Source organism: Poecilia mexicana, unplaced genomic scaffold (assembly GCF_051168715.1).
Source record: "Poecilia mexicana isolate PSO_F unplaced genomic scaffold, ASM5116871v1 scaffold_18, whole genome shotgun sequence".
NCBI classification, from domain to species: domain Eukaryota; kingdom Metazoa; phylum Chordata; class Actinopteri; order Cyprinodontiformes; family Poeciliidae; genus Poecilia; species Poecilia mexicana.
The window spans coordinates 11,336,796-11,354,206 of record NW_028263387.1 but is presented as its reverse complement, the minus strand read 5'-3'; the positions used below and the strand labels follow the sequence as shown (position 1 = coordinate 11,354,206).

The 17,411-nt window shown below is 39.5% G+C and overlaps 1 protein-coding gene across 1 annotated transcript; it reads left to right on the top strand.

The window, feature by feature from the left end:
• The first annotated feature begins 9,760 nt into the window (after positions 1–9,760).
• On the top strand, positions 9,761–16,985 carry LOC106924000 (thialysine N-epsilon-acetyltransferase). The gene is made up of 6 exons (XM_014997462.2): positions 9,761–10,309; positions 10,574–10,625; positions 11,501–11,584; positions 12,560–12,661; positions 12,745–12,785; positions 12,877–16,985. The coding sequence occupies exons 1-6, from the start codon at positions 10,247–10,249 to the stop codon at positions 13,042–13,044; spliced, it is 510 nt and encodes a 169-aa protein (XP_014852948.1). The 5' UTR covers positions 9,761–10,246; the 3' UTR covers positions 13,045–16,985.
• The last annotated feature ends 426 nt before the right edge of the window (positions 16,986–17,411 follow it).

Here is a 17,411-nt window from a genome sequence, read left to right as displayed (position 1 = left end):
TTCCATGTTTACGTGTACCAACGATTTTTACACACAGCTGCAGATTAAGTGGGATTACATGTTTCCTCTTTGTGGGAAGTCAGACCAAGCTTATATAGTTATAAAGGTGTACTTGTAACTTCAAATTAGAAAGAGCCCACGAGTGCTGGAAGTACAATAATAAAATAACCTCTTCGTGAGCGTTGACATGAAATGCAGATGTTTCATCTTTTTCTTTCATTTCAGTATTAGAACATGCGTGAGTTAGGAAGATAGAGGTCTTCCAGGAAGGTAAATAAAAAAAAACATTTGATGATATTTCAAGCTTTCATCTTCAGAAGGTTACATTTCTCCCACCGTGTCTTTACTTTAATCAATCTGGTAGCTGCGGCTCATCCAAAACGCTGCTGCCGGACTCCTGACCAACTCCAGGAAAACAGATCCTGTTACTCGTAACTCACTGCTTTGGTTTCCCATTTGTAGTATGTCTGACTTTAGTTCTTGCTACCGGTCGATAGGAACTATAAAGGGCCTTGGACCGAAACATATTCCTGAGTTACTTGTCTAATACGAACCATGTAGATCCATGTTTCCTGCTCACTTCTTCCCAGGACCAGAACTAAACAAAGTGAAGCATCATTTAGTCCCTTTGCTCCTCAACTCTGAAATAGTCATTGAAAACCTGAGATACTAATGGTTCATTTAAATCTGAAAACATTTTTAAGTACAGCAGTTTTTGATCTATTTGATTAATAAATTGTTAGAAACATTTGTTTCTTTTATGCAATGTTTTTTTTTTGCCTCTCCTTTTGATGCAAAGCAGTTTGAATTGCCTTGTGGAGGAATGGTGCCGTATAAACAAACCTACCTAACATTCTCTGGAGGCTTGACAGGATTCAGGACAAACATTGCAAACTTTGAACACTTTAGGTTCTCTCTGTTTACAGTAAAACATTAAAAAAGTAACTGTAAGAATCAACACTTTTTTTCTTATTATTTTTTATTTAGACTTTTTTCTCATTTGTGTTGTTGCCTCCTTGTGTTGGATGATGCAATAAGGAATAGCACAACTAATGGAGTTCTTATCTAACACTAGATTAAAGTCCAGTTAAACTCTTGGGAGAAAATTCAGATAGGAAGTGAAATTCTCAAATGACTCAAAAAAAAAAGAACAAGAAAAAGAAGAAATTACTATTTCACAATAAAACATAACATTTATCAGCTGCATGACTAATCAGGAGTTAGTTTGAGTGCATTTTTTAATTTTAAAGTTAAAAATGATTTTAATGTGAAACTTTTCATTTTACCAGATCAACAATTAAATAAACCAACAACATTTAAAAAGTTATAAACATGTTGAAAGAAGACAGTGGCTCATCTGGAAATCACATAAATCAGACGTGCAATAAAGGTAATGTTGAAACGTTTTAGAAACATAGCTACATTCAAAAGCATCAAATAAAGCATCATCAGAGAAACACAAGGCAGATAAGGAGTGGGTTAGATGCTTGTTTGTAGAATGTAAATTCAGAGCGCTTTATGTCAGAGCAACTTAAAAAGGTTAGCGTTATAGATCAGTCATAAAAGATGAAAATGGGTCAGACTGAAAAATGAATTAAAATCAGTCAACCTTTTAGGTCTGACTCCTTGGACAGTTTATAGAGGCGACGGATGACTCGAGATGTTTTCGCAGCGATGCTTGGTCGGATGTTTTCACCCGTGTGGAGAGACTTCGGAAAGACGCTCCAGGTTTACCTGGAATATTTCCACCCGGTGAAAACGACGAGTCCACCGCGATGCTTGTTTACTGTTGAAACAGACTCGTCACGTCACTTGTTGTTTGTCAGTAAACGATTCGCGTCGAGCGACCCCGGTTCTGACCTTTCCTCGATCCCTTAAAGTGGAACAGGACATGTGGGTTTTCTGCAGCCAAACAGATCTGGACCCAGAAAGGGAAGCTGCTTGGTTTACATTGCTGTTATCACCAGAGTAGAAATACGACGCTTATAAATGAGCCTTTTTTTGTCTGTGTGTGTTTGAGGAGTTTATGAATGCTGTAATTTAGCCCACACTGATAGCACAGATTTGATGTTTGTCAAGGGATTACAAAACTCTCCAGTGAAACCTTACACAACAGCGTTTAAAGTGGACTCTGCCATGGAGCCGCGCCAGGAGGACGCACAACTCGGTTGTCTATTTGTCTTTTCCCGAAAATGAACCTGTAGAGCTATTGTTTAATTTTCTCCTGCCAGCTTCCTCCTCGGCAGGAGCCTCACAGGGTGACCCGACCTTCAGGGGAGTCACATGACTCAGGCTGTCTGGAGGAGGGAGAAGAAAGAGGTGGGGGTGGGGGGACCAAAAATCAACATCTGCCATATGACTAGCACCACAACACACGCGCAGCTGCAGATGTCCTAATAAGGCATGTTAACGGGAGCAGAGGGAATGACACCATGTCTGCTTCCCTCGCCCTCAGTTATCTTGACTTGACGGTTGCATCAGCCTGCAGATGAGATAATTTCCCTTTTTTTTCACTCATCTCTGTTACCTTGAACAAGCAGACAGACAGGAGGGAAGATCCTTGTTTATTTGCAAAATGTGAAAACAATTCGACACTCGTATGTTAATTGACTTGGATTTTTATATTAAAAGTATCCGGTATAAAAGCAATATCAACTAAAAATATGGAATAATTTATAAACAGACGTATACCGCTCTCATATTTCATGTCATGGATGGAAAGCTAAAGAAAGTGTCCTAAAAAGGTGATTTAAGGAGGATGAAGTGGGAGGAGGCGAAGGTGGCTCCCTGTTGTGTTTTGACTGTTTTTATCTTAAAAAAAAGAAAAAGAAAAGAAAAGTTGGTAATGAAACGCTAACTTCTTTCTTTGTTCCCATGCTCTCCAGCTCAGGGACCAATCAGAGCTCAGACTAAACAGGAAGAGGATGTGGCTTCCTGTAAGGCACCTCAGAAGCAGATCTTTGTAGGTGGTGAGTGTGCCGGACCCACTTTCTCAGGAACAGTAGCTCTGCCAACTCAGGATCCCTCCAGGGCCTCGCAGATGGGTTATAAGCATTTCTGAGAAGCTTAAAGTTACAGAATGTCTGACCGGTAAATATGAAACTGAAGATGATTTAAAAAAATAAACAAAGAGACATAATGTCCTGTTTGGAGCTGCACTTTTATTGATAGTCTTCAGTCTGATAGTTCAACATGCAAACAAATATCTGGTTTGGTCCAGACTGGGTTGGTCTGGACCAAACCATTTTTAGGATATCTAAAAAAAAAATGGATATATACATCTGAGAAATTATCTGCATGGAATAAAATTGTCAGTACATGGGACAAGAAAGTGCAAAAGAAGACCATGCGAAACATCGCTAATGAGTGTAACTCCTAGATTTTTCCAAACTGCCTTTACTTACTCCAGCTGAACGGAAACAAAACTGAAATGATCTCTGTTGCATTAAAACAAACTAAACGGTTCAAATAAACCATTAAAACCCTCAAACGAACAATTTGCTTATATTCATAATGAAGGTAAGTTTGTTTCTTACTGGAAGGGCTGTAACAATTAGAAGAGCTTCCACCAGAACCCTAGCTGGCCTGGAGAACCCGGTTTAGTGGGTGGAGCTCACTGAGAAACGCATCAGGCTGTGTTAATGACGCCAACAGGAGTTGGCTGCGCGGCTTTTTCCAAACTGACCTTTTAAAGCTGGCACAGAGGAAGCCATGTATCCCGAGGGGTGAACAATGCCAGTGTTATGTAATAACGGGTCTGTTCATGCATTTTAACAGGAGCGAGGCAACTCTGGATGTTTTAGGTTGGCCTCTTGGAGTCATTCTGAGATTTGGATGTTTTGTTTTTCTCTTGCAATATAATCATAGTGTACATATGCGTAATGGTGTTGCTTTATTTCTTGTTTTGTACATCTTTATGTACATAATTCTGCTGCCAAAGATTCAGTGTCTGAATTTTTTGGATTTCTTTATTTTAATTCATCAAATTGCTCGTTCTTTAATTAGTCAGATTAAGCAGACAAATGCCTTGTGTCAAGGCATGTGGCAAGTTTTTACAGAACATGCAAAGTCTTTAGAAAAAGACTCCAGGCCAGGATTCAGGACCCTCAGTGCTACCAAATGCTCCACTGTGTAGCCTGTAATCATTGCAATTTGTCAACAGTGGTGTGTGGTGCATGAATGGTGCCTTGGCCAAGCCCCACGATTTTGCCCTCTCCACCCGCTGAACCACAAACAGCCAAACGCACGTCTGGATCCCGACAATTTATTTATTTCTTTTTTACACTGCATCTTATCAGAAACTGATCTGTTTAGGGTTGTGTTGTAAAAAAAAAAAAAAGTACATCAAAGGCTGCTAAGAAAGCATTACGATGACCACATGCACCCTGTTTGTGTGTTTTCACAAATACAATAAAAGCAGGGCTCCATTCAGTGTGTTACAAGCCTGGCGGGCCACCAGGCTTTACTTGTGCCCTCACCAGGCTAAGCATTGTTTATTTATTACATGTTTTTTATGTTTGCATTTTTAAAAGATTTTTTAGATGGTGTTCAGGTATTAATCTTCCAATTTTCCAATAACATAATTATCATTATTTTTCAAATTTCCCGTCAACTTTAAAAAGGTTTAACTCAAAAACACGGCGGGCCGCTGGATGAATGACTGGCTGAGCACCACAACTACCACACTTAGCATGTTTTCTGGGGGAAACCTTGAAAAGCATTTCAAATTTTATTTAAAACTCTGTTCTATGTAGAAAAACCCAGTTCAGGTCCAACAATTGTACATATTTTGAATTTTGAATTGACCAAATGCAAAGCCCCCACTGGCCAATGCTGCTCTGGGCAGTGAGCCATATTAAAAATAAACACTTCCCGAAGAAGGATATGATGAACATACAATTAATTTTTTTATGATTTTAAAGCCTCTTAAGACTTGAAAAAGAACATGGATGAGACAAAATTCACACTTATAATGCATGACTGACCATTGAGTCAGGAAACCTACGCTGACTGTAGGTGGATCTGTCTCCATTGCTTCACAACTGTTCTCCATTTATAGCGTTCAGATTATTCTGAGTGCGTCAGGATAAATAAGGCATTTAGCAACATTGTGATAGAGGTCATGTGAGAAACCTGCAATGTAAAATCATATCAATTCAGAGCAGTGTTTCAGACCCTTCCCTCTGATCTTCCTTCTCCATATTTGCTTTGTTTGTGAATATGAATCTATTCATATTCTAATCTGTTTTCTGTTCTTGACTGTGGGAAGGAGGAAGTAAAGGAGCAAAATGTTTAACTCATACGTAAGATTTCTAGACAGAGTAGAGACACAGACTTGAAGAAAGAGTTGAGGACAAAAAGTCAAAGTCAGGATTGGGGACAAAATCCTTTCAGGCATTCCACAGATTGGGAAGTGAGTTTGAAAACAAACAAACTTATCCAAAAGCTGCGGGGCGTGGGCACACGTCCAAAAGCCAAAGAACAAAACAGCGTCGAAAACAATGAGGACTTACACTGGGAGAATAATGGGAAACTCAAAGATGGACAAAGATAATGGAAAATAAACCAAAAAAACCCAAAACAAATAAGAACAGACTGTATTCAGGTCACAGAGGCTAAGCTTAACTTCTGCTCTGTGACCCTGAAGAGGCTTCATTTTGGACATTTTTGGCCTTTTCACTCATGGAAATGTGGTTACGTGACTCCAACACATCAGAACCACAGCTAAATTATTTAGCCACGAAACTTTAGGCGCTTTGATAAATGTCCTTCGCAAAAATGTATCAAAACACTTGACGGCCAAGAAACGTACACGGATACTCTGCGGTTATGTGTCGGCGTACAAAATGTTCTTTTAATAATTAGAAAATTGAGGCTATTCAGAGAAGAGCTTCGTTATGAGATTTCTGTTATGTTTCTTGTTCTGTGCTTCCAGAGGAACAAGTGGATAAGAAGAGGTAGCAAAAGAACAGAACAGCACGGACAAGGCTGAAAACACCAACAATATGTCTTTAACCCTCTGAAATGGTACACAAACGATAGAGTTCATGTGAGAAACCTGCAATGTAAAGGTTTCTCACACTCGACGCCTCCTCAAAAGCTCACGTGTGGCACTTGACCAACTTGATGTACGAGAGGCTATAATCTCCGGAGAGCTCAAAATTAGCTAAATTGATGTGGAACCATCTACAGCAGAGAAACTATCCGAAACGTCACCGCGTAACCTCAGTTTAAGAAACGCAAAAGTATTCCGGGGGTTTACGGATGTAACGCTTTCCTCCACGTTATTCAGAGGCGCGGGGGGATGAGGAGACGTTTGGAAATGACGTAGCACTTGGACGCAAACGATCACTTTCTCTGAGATTTCTAGCATTGTTACAATGTGCGTAGGCTTAGTAAAAGACCCCGCTTGTTTCTTACTCACACTCGACTGACTAACATTGGCTACAATGTCTCTACTCCTGGCTGCCTCCGAGGCCCCGTCTGCGTCTGTAAAAACAGTCAGGGGCGTCTCACGCACGTCATCAGCGGTGCCGCAGAGGCCGCTGATGAAAAACGGTGGCAACGTTATGCCTTTTCTGCCTGCGTCGCATGAAAGGAGCCATTAGTCAGTCTTAAAGAGACACACCGTCTCTCTCTGGAGCTATTAATAGCCACACAGGCTGCCTTTTTCTGCTTCTTTTTTTTTCTATGTAGAAAAGCTGACCACCGAGCATTTTGAGGTGAGCCCAGAAAAAAAAAATAAATAAATAAAATTCCCCTTTCTCTGCTCATTTCCTCCCCACCCTGGATTCTGAAAGAAAGCCGTACGCTGTGACAAATAGCTCACCAGGGTTATTTTTAGCTTCGAGCGACCAGAGCCTCCTATTTATGCTGCAACATGTGCCCAGAATCGGCACATTGCAAGGGAAAGCAGTGAGGGAGACGTATTAGTTAGACAGTCAGCGCACTGAACCTCAACCGGGTTAGCATACCTGATGGCGTAAGACATATCCGAACTGTGAATCACCCTGCAATTATTAGGCTACAGCAGATTTCACACGCGAAACATTTTACACTTTAATGTAATGATTACACAGGGAAAGTGAGCTTCGGTGTTTTAATGAAATAATGTACAATTTAGAAATAAAACAAAGTTCATTGGTCGTTTAGATTGCAGTTTTTTAAAATTTAAACCAAATCATATCATCATACTTTCGATCAGTGATGTAAAGTTAAAGTTTAGATGGAATAGAAATTATGTTTATTTTTGGCTCCATGAGCAAACTTATGCAATTTTAGAGATAAGGACAACTTTTGATGAAGTGTGGAAGATAAAGACGGCTGCACAAACCACTACTGAAACTGGTTGATTTTTTATTTTTATTTGTAAATTATAGGGATAGATATTGTCTAGAGAAGAGAAATCTAGGTTTGTTTCAGTGTTTACTTAAGATAGCTTCAAAATAAATAATAGTAACTTGCCTGTTACTTGTTAAAAACACACTTGAAAAAAAAACAGAACAAAGCTGCAATACTAAAATAAAAGACAAACTGTACCAGCACACGTACAGCTATTGTGTCAAGCATGCAATGCATTCAGTTTTATAAAATAGAATATGTATTTCTTTATTTCTAAGGTAAAACCTGAACTTGTTGTCATCAAAGCTGAGTGACAAAAACACTAAAAACTGGAAAAGGGAAGTCAAGTTCCTCTTAGTTAAGTTGACTCATTCCTAATGTGAACTGAATCATGTTTTAATCCCATGCAGACGAATTGGTCAATAGGTGATGTTTGTGCCATTTTGGTGTGATTGGGTCAGACTAACAAACATTTTTTTTTTAACTTTGGATCTCATGGAAGGAAGTCATGAATGTTCATGCAGAATGAAAACCCAATCTGTGTATGATCACAGTTTGTTTCAATAATCTAAATTCACATGGCAGATTTCTGGGAAAGAAAAAACATTTGAACAACATTCTCATTTTGTTCCTGTGTGGTGAAGAATCCACCAAGAAAAGTCAAAAGCAGTAAACTATAAACATTATAGCATGAACTGAGTTGATAAAATGTTCTCGTTCAGACAGCAGTCGGCTCACAGTTCCTCTAGTGTATCTCTGTAGTTGCCCCTAGTGCTGCTCTTGGGTTTGTCTGCAATTGTGTAAAATAATGAGATCATCCTCATTTTTGGTTCTGGGGGATTCACAGTTTGATGACATATACACAATGTTTGTCATCATTCCTGCCTGTTTCACCAAACTTGTGATTAAACCTTTTCCAAAACCTTTTCTAAAACACTCAAACAGTATGAATTAAAAAAGGAAAGTATGAGCGATGCTTGAATTTATTCACTGTGAAATATAGAGAAACCCAAAGAATTTGTCAAAGAGTGAGTAACATCTTTTTTTTTTTTTACTGTATTATTAACATACAGAAACGCAGACAAATGTCATCTTTAACAAATATTTATATATATAATTTGGGTCTAATTCTCAACAAAAGTCTGTCATTATGAGTTATTTATTACACTCATGTTGCCTCAGAAAACAAGCTGCTCTTGTCAAAACTAAATTTGACCACTACGCCCCCTACAGGCAATAAGTGTTACTCTGTCCTTACAGTAAAGACTTGGAGTTAAAATGAGGTTCTATGAGTTCTTGGAGTTAGTACCTCACCTGCAGTATATAACTCCTCTGGTGTCTTCATCCAGTGTAAATCTGGATTAACTGGATCTGCCAGATGAAGCTAACGTTTATCCGAACACCTTTCAAGTTGACCATTTGGTTTTGGAGTGGTCCAGTCAGAGTTCGACAGCTTTAATCTGATAGGGAATCTGGAGAGAGCTGTAGATTAGGATGATGGGAAAGAGATCTTTCAGTCCCAAATATTTGACATCATCATCATATAATCTCAAAAATATCTGAGATTTGAAAAAAAAAAAAAAAAAAAAAAAATTTATTATTCAGGGGTTGTCTGCTGTAATGCTACTAATTACCTCAAATATTTTGACATGCCATCTTCAATGAAATGTAAAAAAAAGACCCATTTTTTTTACATTAATACTTGTTTTACATGTTTCAATGTCCTTTGAGAGATGTTCGTGTCATTACTTGCCACATACAGTTTTCAATCTATATCTGGCAGGTATGGGGATACGTTTGGGATTAATTGTATGTGAACTGAGTGGAAATTCAAGAGTACCAGCAGCGCAGCCACAGGCAAGTCAGAGCATGTAGATTTACACAATGATAAAAATAATAAAACAGAGACCAAGAACAACAGTCGACAGGAAGAGTAAGTTTATAGCATAAGAAAATACTGTACAGTTATTAAAAATCTGACTCTAAAAAATATGAACCTGAGTAGGAAAGTAAGAAATTGCAGTTGTTCAAAGATAAAAAAAACAAATAAAAAAACAGACTATTTACAAGAAGTGGGGAAAAAACTGCAAATAACAGCAGGAAATGTTATTTGAAATGAGAAAAACAGCAGAAGTGTAAACATTTACAGAGTTTTTGCCTGTCGGGAGCAACAGCTGCTGGGAGGAGGGATTTATAATCCAGCAGATTGACACTGACAGAGCTCTCTAGTTCAGCAACAGCTGACAGATTGGGGTTATTTTTGTTCTCCTAAACAAATTTAGATATGACATTTTTTTTAAAAAACTTTCACAATTCCAGTTTTATGTCCTGATAGATGCTCTCTATGGACATTTACTACTTTTTTGTGCATTAATTCTTTTTCTTCGATTAGTTAAACCGGGCTGCAGCACCACCTAGAGGATCAAAGTGAGCACTGCAAGAGGAAGAGACGGCATGGTTTAAGTAACTGCGTAGAGGGGGGTATTAGTATTGGGGTGTTTTTAAAAAAAATATCTTGCCCTTTAAACAATTTCCTTTACTATTTCAGAGTAAAGGGGGGAGAAAAAAATCACAGTAATAGTGAATAACCGCCTGATAATAAAGGTTCAAGCAGGAGCAGGAACTCATTGCGTGTTGTTTCGGACTATGCTTCATTAATACAAAAGAAGAATAAGAAATAAATCTAGTTCTGATGAGGACGAGCATCTTTTAGTGTGAAAGTGGGGGACTGCTTCTTCCTCCAGCCGCCTCCTTCCTGCGGGGCGGGGAGGGCGCTATCGGTTCCGTCTCCAGCCTGCTACTGAGGTCGAGCAGTGGACGGCGGGTCAAAGTCAAACTCTTCCCAGTTAAATCCCGCCTGAGCAGCAGCAGCAGCAGCAGCAGCTCCGCGCATCCATCTGCGGACATGGACTTCTCCATCAGAGCGGCGAACGTGGAGGACTGCAAGGACATCGCGCGGATGATCAGGGTGAGCAAGGCACGTGCGCACGTGCGGACCGAGCGGCGTAATTACTCCGGCTTAGGTCAGGAGATGCGTTTTTGTAAACCAGCCGGTGATATTGTTTTATTAAGCTTGTAAATGCTAGTTTTGTTTTTGTTTCCCTGGTTGTGACCACGGCTGGTTGGCGCTCTGGGGTCACATGAAGCCAGCAGGCTTCATGTGAGCTGAAAGACCTGAAAAGACGCGTATGATGATGTCAACTGATGTAAACATTTGTTTCCCCCTTCCCAGGAGCTGGCAGAGTACGAGAAGATGGCTGATCATGTTAAAGTCACACAGAGAGGTAATTACATTAGCGGTTTTACAGTGACAGCCATCTTTTTATGTAATTGGTGTATGAAAGAATGTCCCAGGTGGTGCCAGTTTACCGGGCCTCACTAAATAAAAAATAAGTTAATTCTGAAAACTTTATTTAAGACTCCTATGAATATCTAATTATCAACCAATAAGAAGAGAAAACATCAAAAATAACAATTAAAATAATCAAAATAAGAGAATTAATCATCCAGATGCTGAGGTTGTTTGCTGTCAGAGGTCACATGGTGTTTCTCCAGCTAATGGAAAGGAATAAATTGTCTGATATCAATATTAATGTGGATTAACAGGCAGCTGGAGTATTTAGCAGTGAAGGAAACGACTGATGGAAAGCCATAAAGCTGATCTGTTACAAACACATCATCTATGTTCATGAACTCTATTTAAACAGAGCCAGTATCTCAACAGTGCATTTGTATCACTTTAACTGTTTTCCACATTGGTCCTGTTATGAGCATAAAAACCTGAAAAGTGTGGAGTGCATTTTTAGTCCGTGACTTCTGAAGGGAGTGACTGTGATTTGAGTATGTTTAGGGGAACCGTAGTAAATGGAGCTAAATAAAAATACATGCTAATTTAAAAAAACAAAAGCAAAAATAGGAAAGTCATTTATAATTTTCCTTCTGTTTTATAAGTTACATACCAAGTTTCTGACTGGAACGTGACAAAATGTATAAACGGCATTTTAAGCACGTTTTCAAGGTGTTGCGTCCTTTTTTATTACCCGACGACAACATTCAGATTTAAAATTGCAGTGAATAAGCAGGATTTATCGCCCTTCACTTGAGAAAACACAGTCACAGATTTCTCACATTCAGCCCTCTCTTTGTCAACTTCTCCCAGACTTGGAGCAGGATGGCTTCTCCAAGAATCCGTTCTTTCACGGCATCGTCGCCGAGGTGCCAGAACAGCACAGAACCAAAGAAGGTGAGAACAAGTGTCCTCTAATAGCAGAGCGGACCTGATACGGGAGCATGAGGGGAGGTTTGCTTCATTTCTCGGTGCTCTTAACGTAATGTAGCAGGATGCTGCTGATGCGTCCTCTCCCTTTATTCACCTCTTGCGTAATAAAGCTGATGCACTGCTTCCTCCGTGTGCAGTAATGAGCTCATTAGTACATGCTCTGCTGCTCAGCTCGACCTTTTTCCATGCAGTCATCACTGATCACCCTCCGCTGGACTCGGATGTCTGACTGAGCAGTCAGGAGGGGCGGCAATGCATGCTTCTGCGTTAGATACTCCCAAGACTCTTGACACAGATACTGTTGCTGCATACAGTCATGGGAAGAAGAAAGTGGTGCACCCTCTGTTTCTGATTCTGACGTTTTAACGTGTGAAGGATCTACACCAGGGATGTTCAAAATGTGGCCTGGGGAAACATTTGTGGACAGATTTTGTGTGTGCTTCCCCCCCGGGACAATTGAAGAACGGTTCATGTCTGGTCCAAGACAGAAAACATTTTACTGACAAAGTCTTTTTAGAAGGAAAATTTAAAGGGTTCAACACAAAGTATTCATTTTTTGCTTCCATTTGTAATCTAGACATATACTATGTCATTAAAATGATCTTATGTCCTTATTAAACAGAGAAGACGCCAAAATGTAAATGTTTGTAAAAAAAAAAAAATTGTATACCCCCCGCCCCCAAAACACTAGACATGTAATAAACCCTATTGAAAGTGTAAGTGCCGTTTTTGGTAATTTGCAGTGTTGTTCAGTTTTGAATTTTTCATGTAAATGTCAAGAAATCTTATTATTAGGATAGGAAGCAGAAAGGGATTGATATAAAGCTCACTATCGGGGGCTTGGTTAATTAAGAATAAGGGAAAATAAGTGCCAAAAACTCAGAGAGCAGAGTTTGAATGTAAAGAAATCCCTGAACACGTTTAACGTTTCACTTTCAGGACATACGAAGATTGGCTATGCACTTTACTTCTACTCCTACAGCTCCTGGGCAGGAAGAGCCATTTACATGGAGGACTTGTACGTGATGCCAGAATTTCGAGGTAAATAATTTTCTTCATTGATTGTTGTTGATAATATAGCCATATGCACCAATATATCTTAATTCGAATCTCTGTCCTTTAAGGGAAGGGAATCGGAAAAGCACTTATGAGCAAGGTAGCACAGGTGAGCGACATCGATGCATCGTTAAAAAAAATAAACGTAAAAAAAAATAGAAAGCGCTAATGTTTAGCTAATGTCTTCTGGTGTCCTACAGCTGGGTCTGGCCGCTGGGTGCAATCAGCTCAACTTTACGGTTCTGGACTGGAACAAGTCATCTGTGGACTTTTACCTCAGCCAGGGCTGCTTCGATGTCACGGATAAAATAGGCTACCACTGCATGCGCTGCGAGGGTGAGGCACTGGAGCACCTGGCACAGCCTTAACCCGACGCTGCGACTTTTGAAAACCAGGAAGTCGGTCCGGGCGACGCAGAGCTTCACTTTACGGTCCATTGTTTAAAACGTCATGATGGTTTGTAAATCAGTGGCTTTTTCTTGCCAAACCTTTTGCACCTTAAGTTATTAATTATTTATCCGTCGGACCTTAAAGCCATTTTTTTACAGCTCGAATTACCCATGAAAATTATGCAAATATATCCAAATGAATTTTTTTTCATTGTTTTGTACAAATAATAAAAATCAGGGCAGCCTTTTTAAAATTTCATCCCACAACTGTATTTTTATGGTAGTTTTTAGTAGAAAATCTGTTTTTAATCAAGCTCCACATTATACCCTCTTAAAGCTACACAGCAATACTTGGAAGATATTGGCAGAATAATCCATCATAAAACAATATAGTAGATTCCATGTAAAATCAGTTTTACTCAGAAGTGTGGGTGAACGCTTGTATGCACAAAAATCCAGGTTTCTAGATGCAGAAATCACATTTAATGCCATGGGAAGAAAAGGTAACACTTTATTTGACGGGGTGTTACATGTTCCTAAACATGATGTAACATCTGTCATGAACATGAAGGAGTCTTCATGAATGCTTACGACTGTTGTCATGAAGTGTCATTCGGTAAGTTATGACACTTTTGATGCAAAGTTGACCATTTTAATGGACTTTTAATACAACTTTTAAATTACATCTCGCCTCCTCCTTGTATGCACACTGTGTTAGCTAAAATTAATTCAACTAAAAATCCAAAAGCATTCAACACATCCTGAAAGAGCTTTTATCCTCCGCTGCCGTTCCAACATCTGGATTCATCAGAATAAATCTAAAGCTTCAGAAATTTGCTGTCGCTGATTGGGATTATTTTTAGAGCAACAATTTAGCACCACATTACTTATTGAAATGCATTAAATCATGCATGAATATAAAAGCACAAAGACTTTGTCGAGAGCCACTTGCCATTTTGTCAAACACTACATCACTTCAAACGAGAGAATCGAGCGTTTTAGTAATAAAAAAACAAAACAAAACCTGCTCTAAAATAACTGCGCTATGTTTTTATGTGTTAATAGACCCTAAAGTCATTATGGTGAACCATTACTGCCATTTCCTCGATTGAACTCCGTAATGGTTGCCCACTGCTGTCGTTGTGGGCCGGTAATTGGCAGCGTTGGTGTTCATAGTTGTCACTTGGCAGCAGAGCTTCTGGAAAACCATCACCTGAAGGGCAAAACAACAAAGCAGCACTAATCTGCCCTTCAGCCATCCTCTCAAAATTCAGCTTTCAGATCCACTAATCAACACAAACAGAGGTCTGGAGGGAGATTTTAAAGGCTTCCTGTGGAAAAAGAAACTCGCCATTTAGTGTAAATGCTGGTCATGTTTTTTTTATTGTTTAGGCTTTTTTTTTTCGTATTAAAATGTTTTGATAAAGTGCTTTTATTGGTACAGTTTTATGCCACGAAGCTTGTTTACTGAGTTTATGGTTTACTGCTAATGTTGGCTCCTTTAATCTGTAACTCGTTTATTACGTGTCGGTGATTGGAAAAGTATGCGGTCGCTTTAGGGCATGACATTAATGATCAACGCTACTGTAAAGGCCCATGTGAGTAAAACCTATGTGTTGGAGACACACCCAACATTAACCAGCTAAAGTGAGACCTGGCAAAGGTCAAGGTGCTTAATTGGCACACCTGGTGAAGATTTTTAATGGCCGCGATGCTAAAATTCATATAATGGTAGAGACTTATAACAAAAAGGCAAAAGTGAGATAACCATAGCTGATATTGACATCAAAATTTTCAGTAATAGTATCGTGGTTATGTGTTTTTTTTTTTTTTTTTTTTTTTTGGCTATTGTTGTACCCCTGGTCCAGATTAAATGTACTGTTAAAAACTGCCATCCTGGCGGCATTGAAACATGAAAAATGTAAAGATGAGGAAATATTTAATTTCCCTTTGGGATCAATAAAGTATTTTCGAATTCTCTGAACATCGAACTGTAGCTCTGAGAAAGACACGGCCTCTTTCAGCGATCCAGAGTCTTCAATGTTTGTTGTTTGTCTCGATATCTCAGTTTTCCTCGAGACGTCGAGGAAAACCGAGATGAGAAGCGTCTCGACTTTGATGCAGGTGGAAACTTTTTCTTCCTGCAGTTTTTCCTGCTGTATGCAAACTCTCCGTCGTTATAGAGCGATTACGTTCCCGACCGAAGACGGTCAGATGCCTGAAAACTATGACTGCGCAGGGTATTAAGCTCTGGCTGACAGCTAAAGTTTTCCATCCTGCCTTTGCTGTAGTTCGACTCGGTTCTGATTGGATAAAACCCGAGCGAGATCAGAGGGGTTTTTTAATTAGTCTTTCTGAAGGAGCGCTGAACCTCCTTCTGTCCTTCTTCTGGCCAAAAGAAGGCTGCTTCACGCTTCCATTGCTCACCGCACTAATTTGGCTGCTTGGCAATATTTCCAGTCATAAAAATGTTTAGTTATGTTGTCCAAACTAGACCACCCATCGGTCTTATTAGCATAGATTTGGTTTTACGGTATTCTAATCCTCGCGATGAATCCTGTGGATAACTCTTACTAATCAAGTTGGGATTTGGGGGGAGAAAAGTCTAAAAATAGGATCCTGATTCCTAAAGAGGTGTGTGTATCTTACATATATCTTAACTTATCTGTTGCTAAGCCAGCGGATGATGAGTCTACCGTTTGACCACGGCTGATATTCACTCCGTCGTGTTCTTTGTGCACTGAAGGAATCGTTTAGAGCTCACAGCTTCTCCTATGCAGCCAAACTCGGGGTGCAGCTTTCAGAGAAATGGATGAAGCCCAAATTCAAACCAAAACAATCCACTCAGTGGAATTTGGGGAGGTGGGGGGGTGAGAGAGAAAAAAAACCCCATAAAGCTTGAAAAGTGGGCTCCTTGCACAACTTTAAGCTTGTCATGCTTAAATGAAAGTGGCATTATTTTGGTCTGAACCACGAGTTTCTCTCTTGTTTTTTTTTTCTTTTTCGTACGGTCTTCTGCAGTTTAATGAAGATATGCTAAGTTTTATTTGCATTGTTTCTGTTCCACTCAGACGAGTAAAAACCACTGACCCTTCTTTGCAGCGCTTGCATTTTGGCATGGAAATGTATCCAGGAATGCATTTCATAGGCCATTATTCTGCTGCTGCTGCTGCAAACTGCAAGGCGCAAAGACTGAGGGAGCACGAGAGATTTTGATTCTTTTACAGCGTGCAACTTCCCGTCAACGTGAGTCCGTGAGTGCAAATTACACACACAAAAAAAAAAAAAAATCACCGTTTCTTCCTAATACACCTGCAATAAATCCCAGAGGTGGAACGTTGCCGGTGTTTGTTCAGGTTTACGTCGTGTAGCCGTGTGTTCGAGTAACCACTATGCAGTGTATCTGTCAGGATAAGTGGATGAAACATCCGTGTTTGTGCGTCTTGGCGTTCAGAAAAGGACGTCGGCGCGTTGTCTACCCGCTCCAAATTCAGTGTCGAAGTGACCTCTATGTGTGATTTTACTGCGTGCAAAATCATTTTAACATGCGTTTGATTTAATAGTAGGTTAGAGGGAGGCCTGGCGGGAACGTGTGTCTAAAGCCGACACTGTGGCGCTCAGGCTTGAACTGAGTCTTGACTGGGTTTTTGTTTTAATGGTGTGAAACACAGAGCATTAAAAACTGAAAATATACATATTCTTCCTTTCCTGGAGCCATCAAACTGTTGTGATTTTACCAAAACACTACATTGTATTCAGTTATGTGGTTGTACAAGAGGGAAAAAAAATGTTTGTTTTAGAAGTATTTAGCAGGCTTTGCGTGATGAACGGGTCTTGTAATCAGTCTGTGTGTTTTTATTTCCTGCGTGTGTTGGACGTCTCTGCTCGGTGATCAAAGAAATAAAAACTTACACACAGCACCTCAGGATGTGCACGTTCACAGTTGCTCACTTTGTGGTTTTTCTTCTTGAGTAGGTGATTTTCTCATTTTGAGACAGAAAAGATTTTAAAAAGTGCAGTAACTGAAGAAAGTGTATCTTAAATAAAACTGTTGTCACATTCAACCTACAGAGGGCACACTAACACCATCAGTTCCTTTAAACCAGAGCTGCGATTGCCAAGGTTAATAGTTTGCATACAGGAATGTTAATATTATTTTATCACAGCATCATAATCTGAAAACTTTAGAAAAAAAATCTACGTCCAGTTTGAGATCAATTTGAATTCAGTTATTCAGTGTGGGGGAAAAAAATGTTTAGAAAGAATAGTTAACTATTGTTTTTCTGCTCCAGCCTATTAAAATGTCATAAAAGAACTAAGGATGTTAAAGGAAAACAGTAAACTTA

Coding starts and splice junctions, on each gene's coding strand:
- LOC106924000 (XM_014997462.2), top strand. CDS start 10,247: ATGGACTTCTCCATCAGAGCGGCGAACGTGGAGGACTGCAAGGACATC. Junction 11,585..12,559: donor ACAGCACAGAACCAAAGAAG/GTGAGAACAAGT, acceptor TTTCACTTTCAG/GACATACGAAGATTGGCTAT. Junction 12,662..12,744: donor CGTGATGCCAGAATTTCGAG/GTAAATAATTTT, acceptor CTGTCCTTTAAG/GGAAGGGAATCGGAAAAGCA.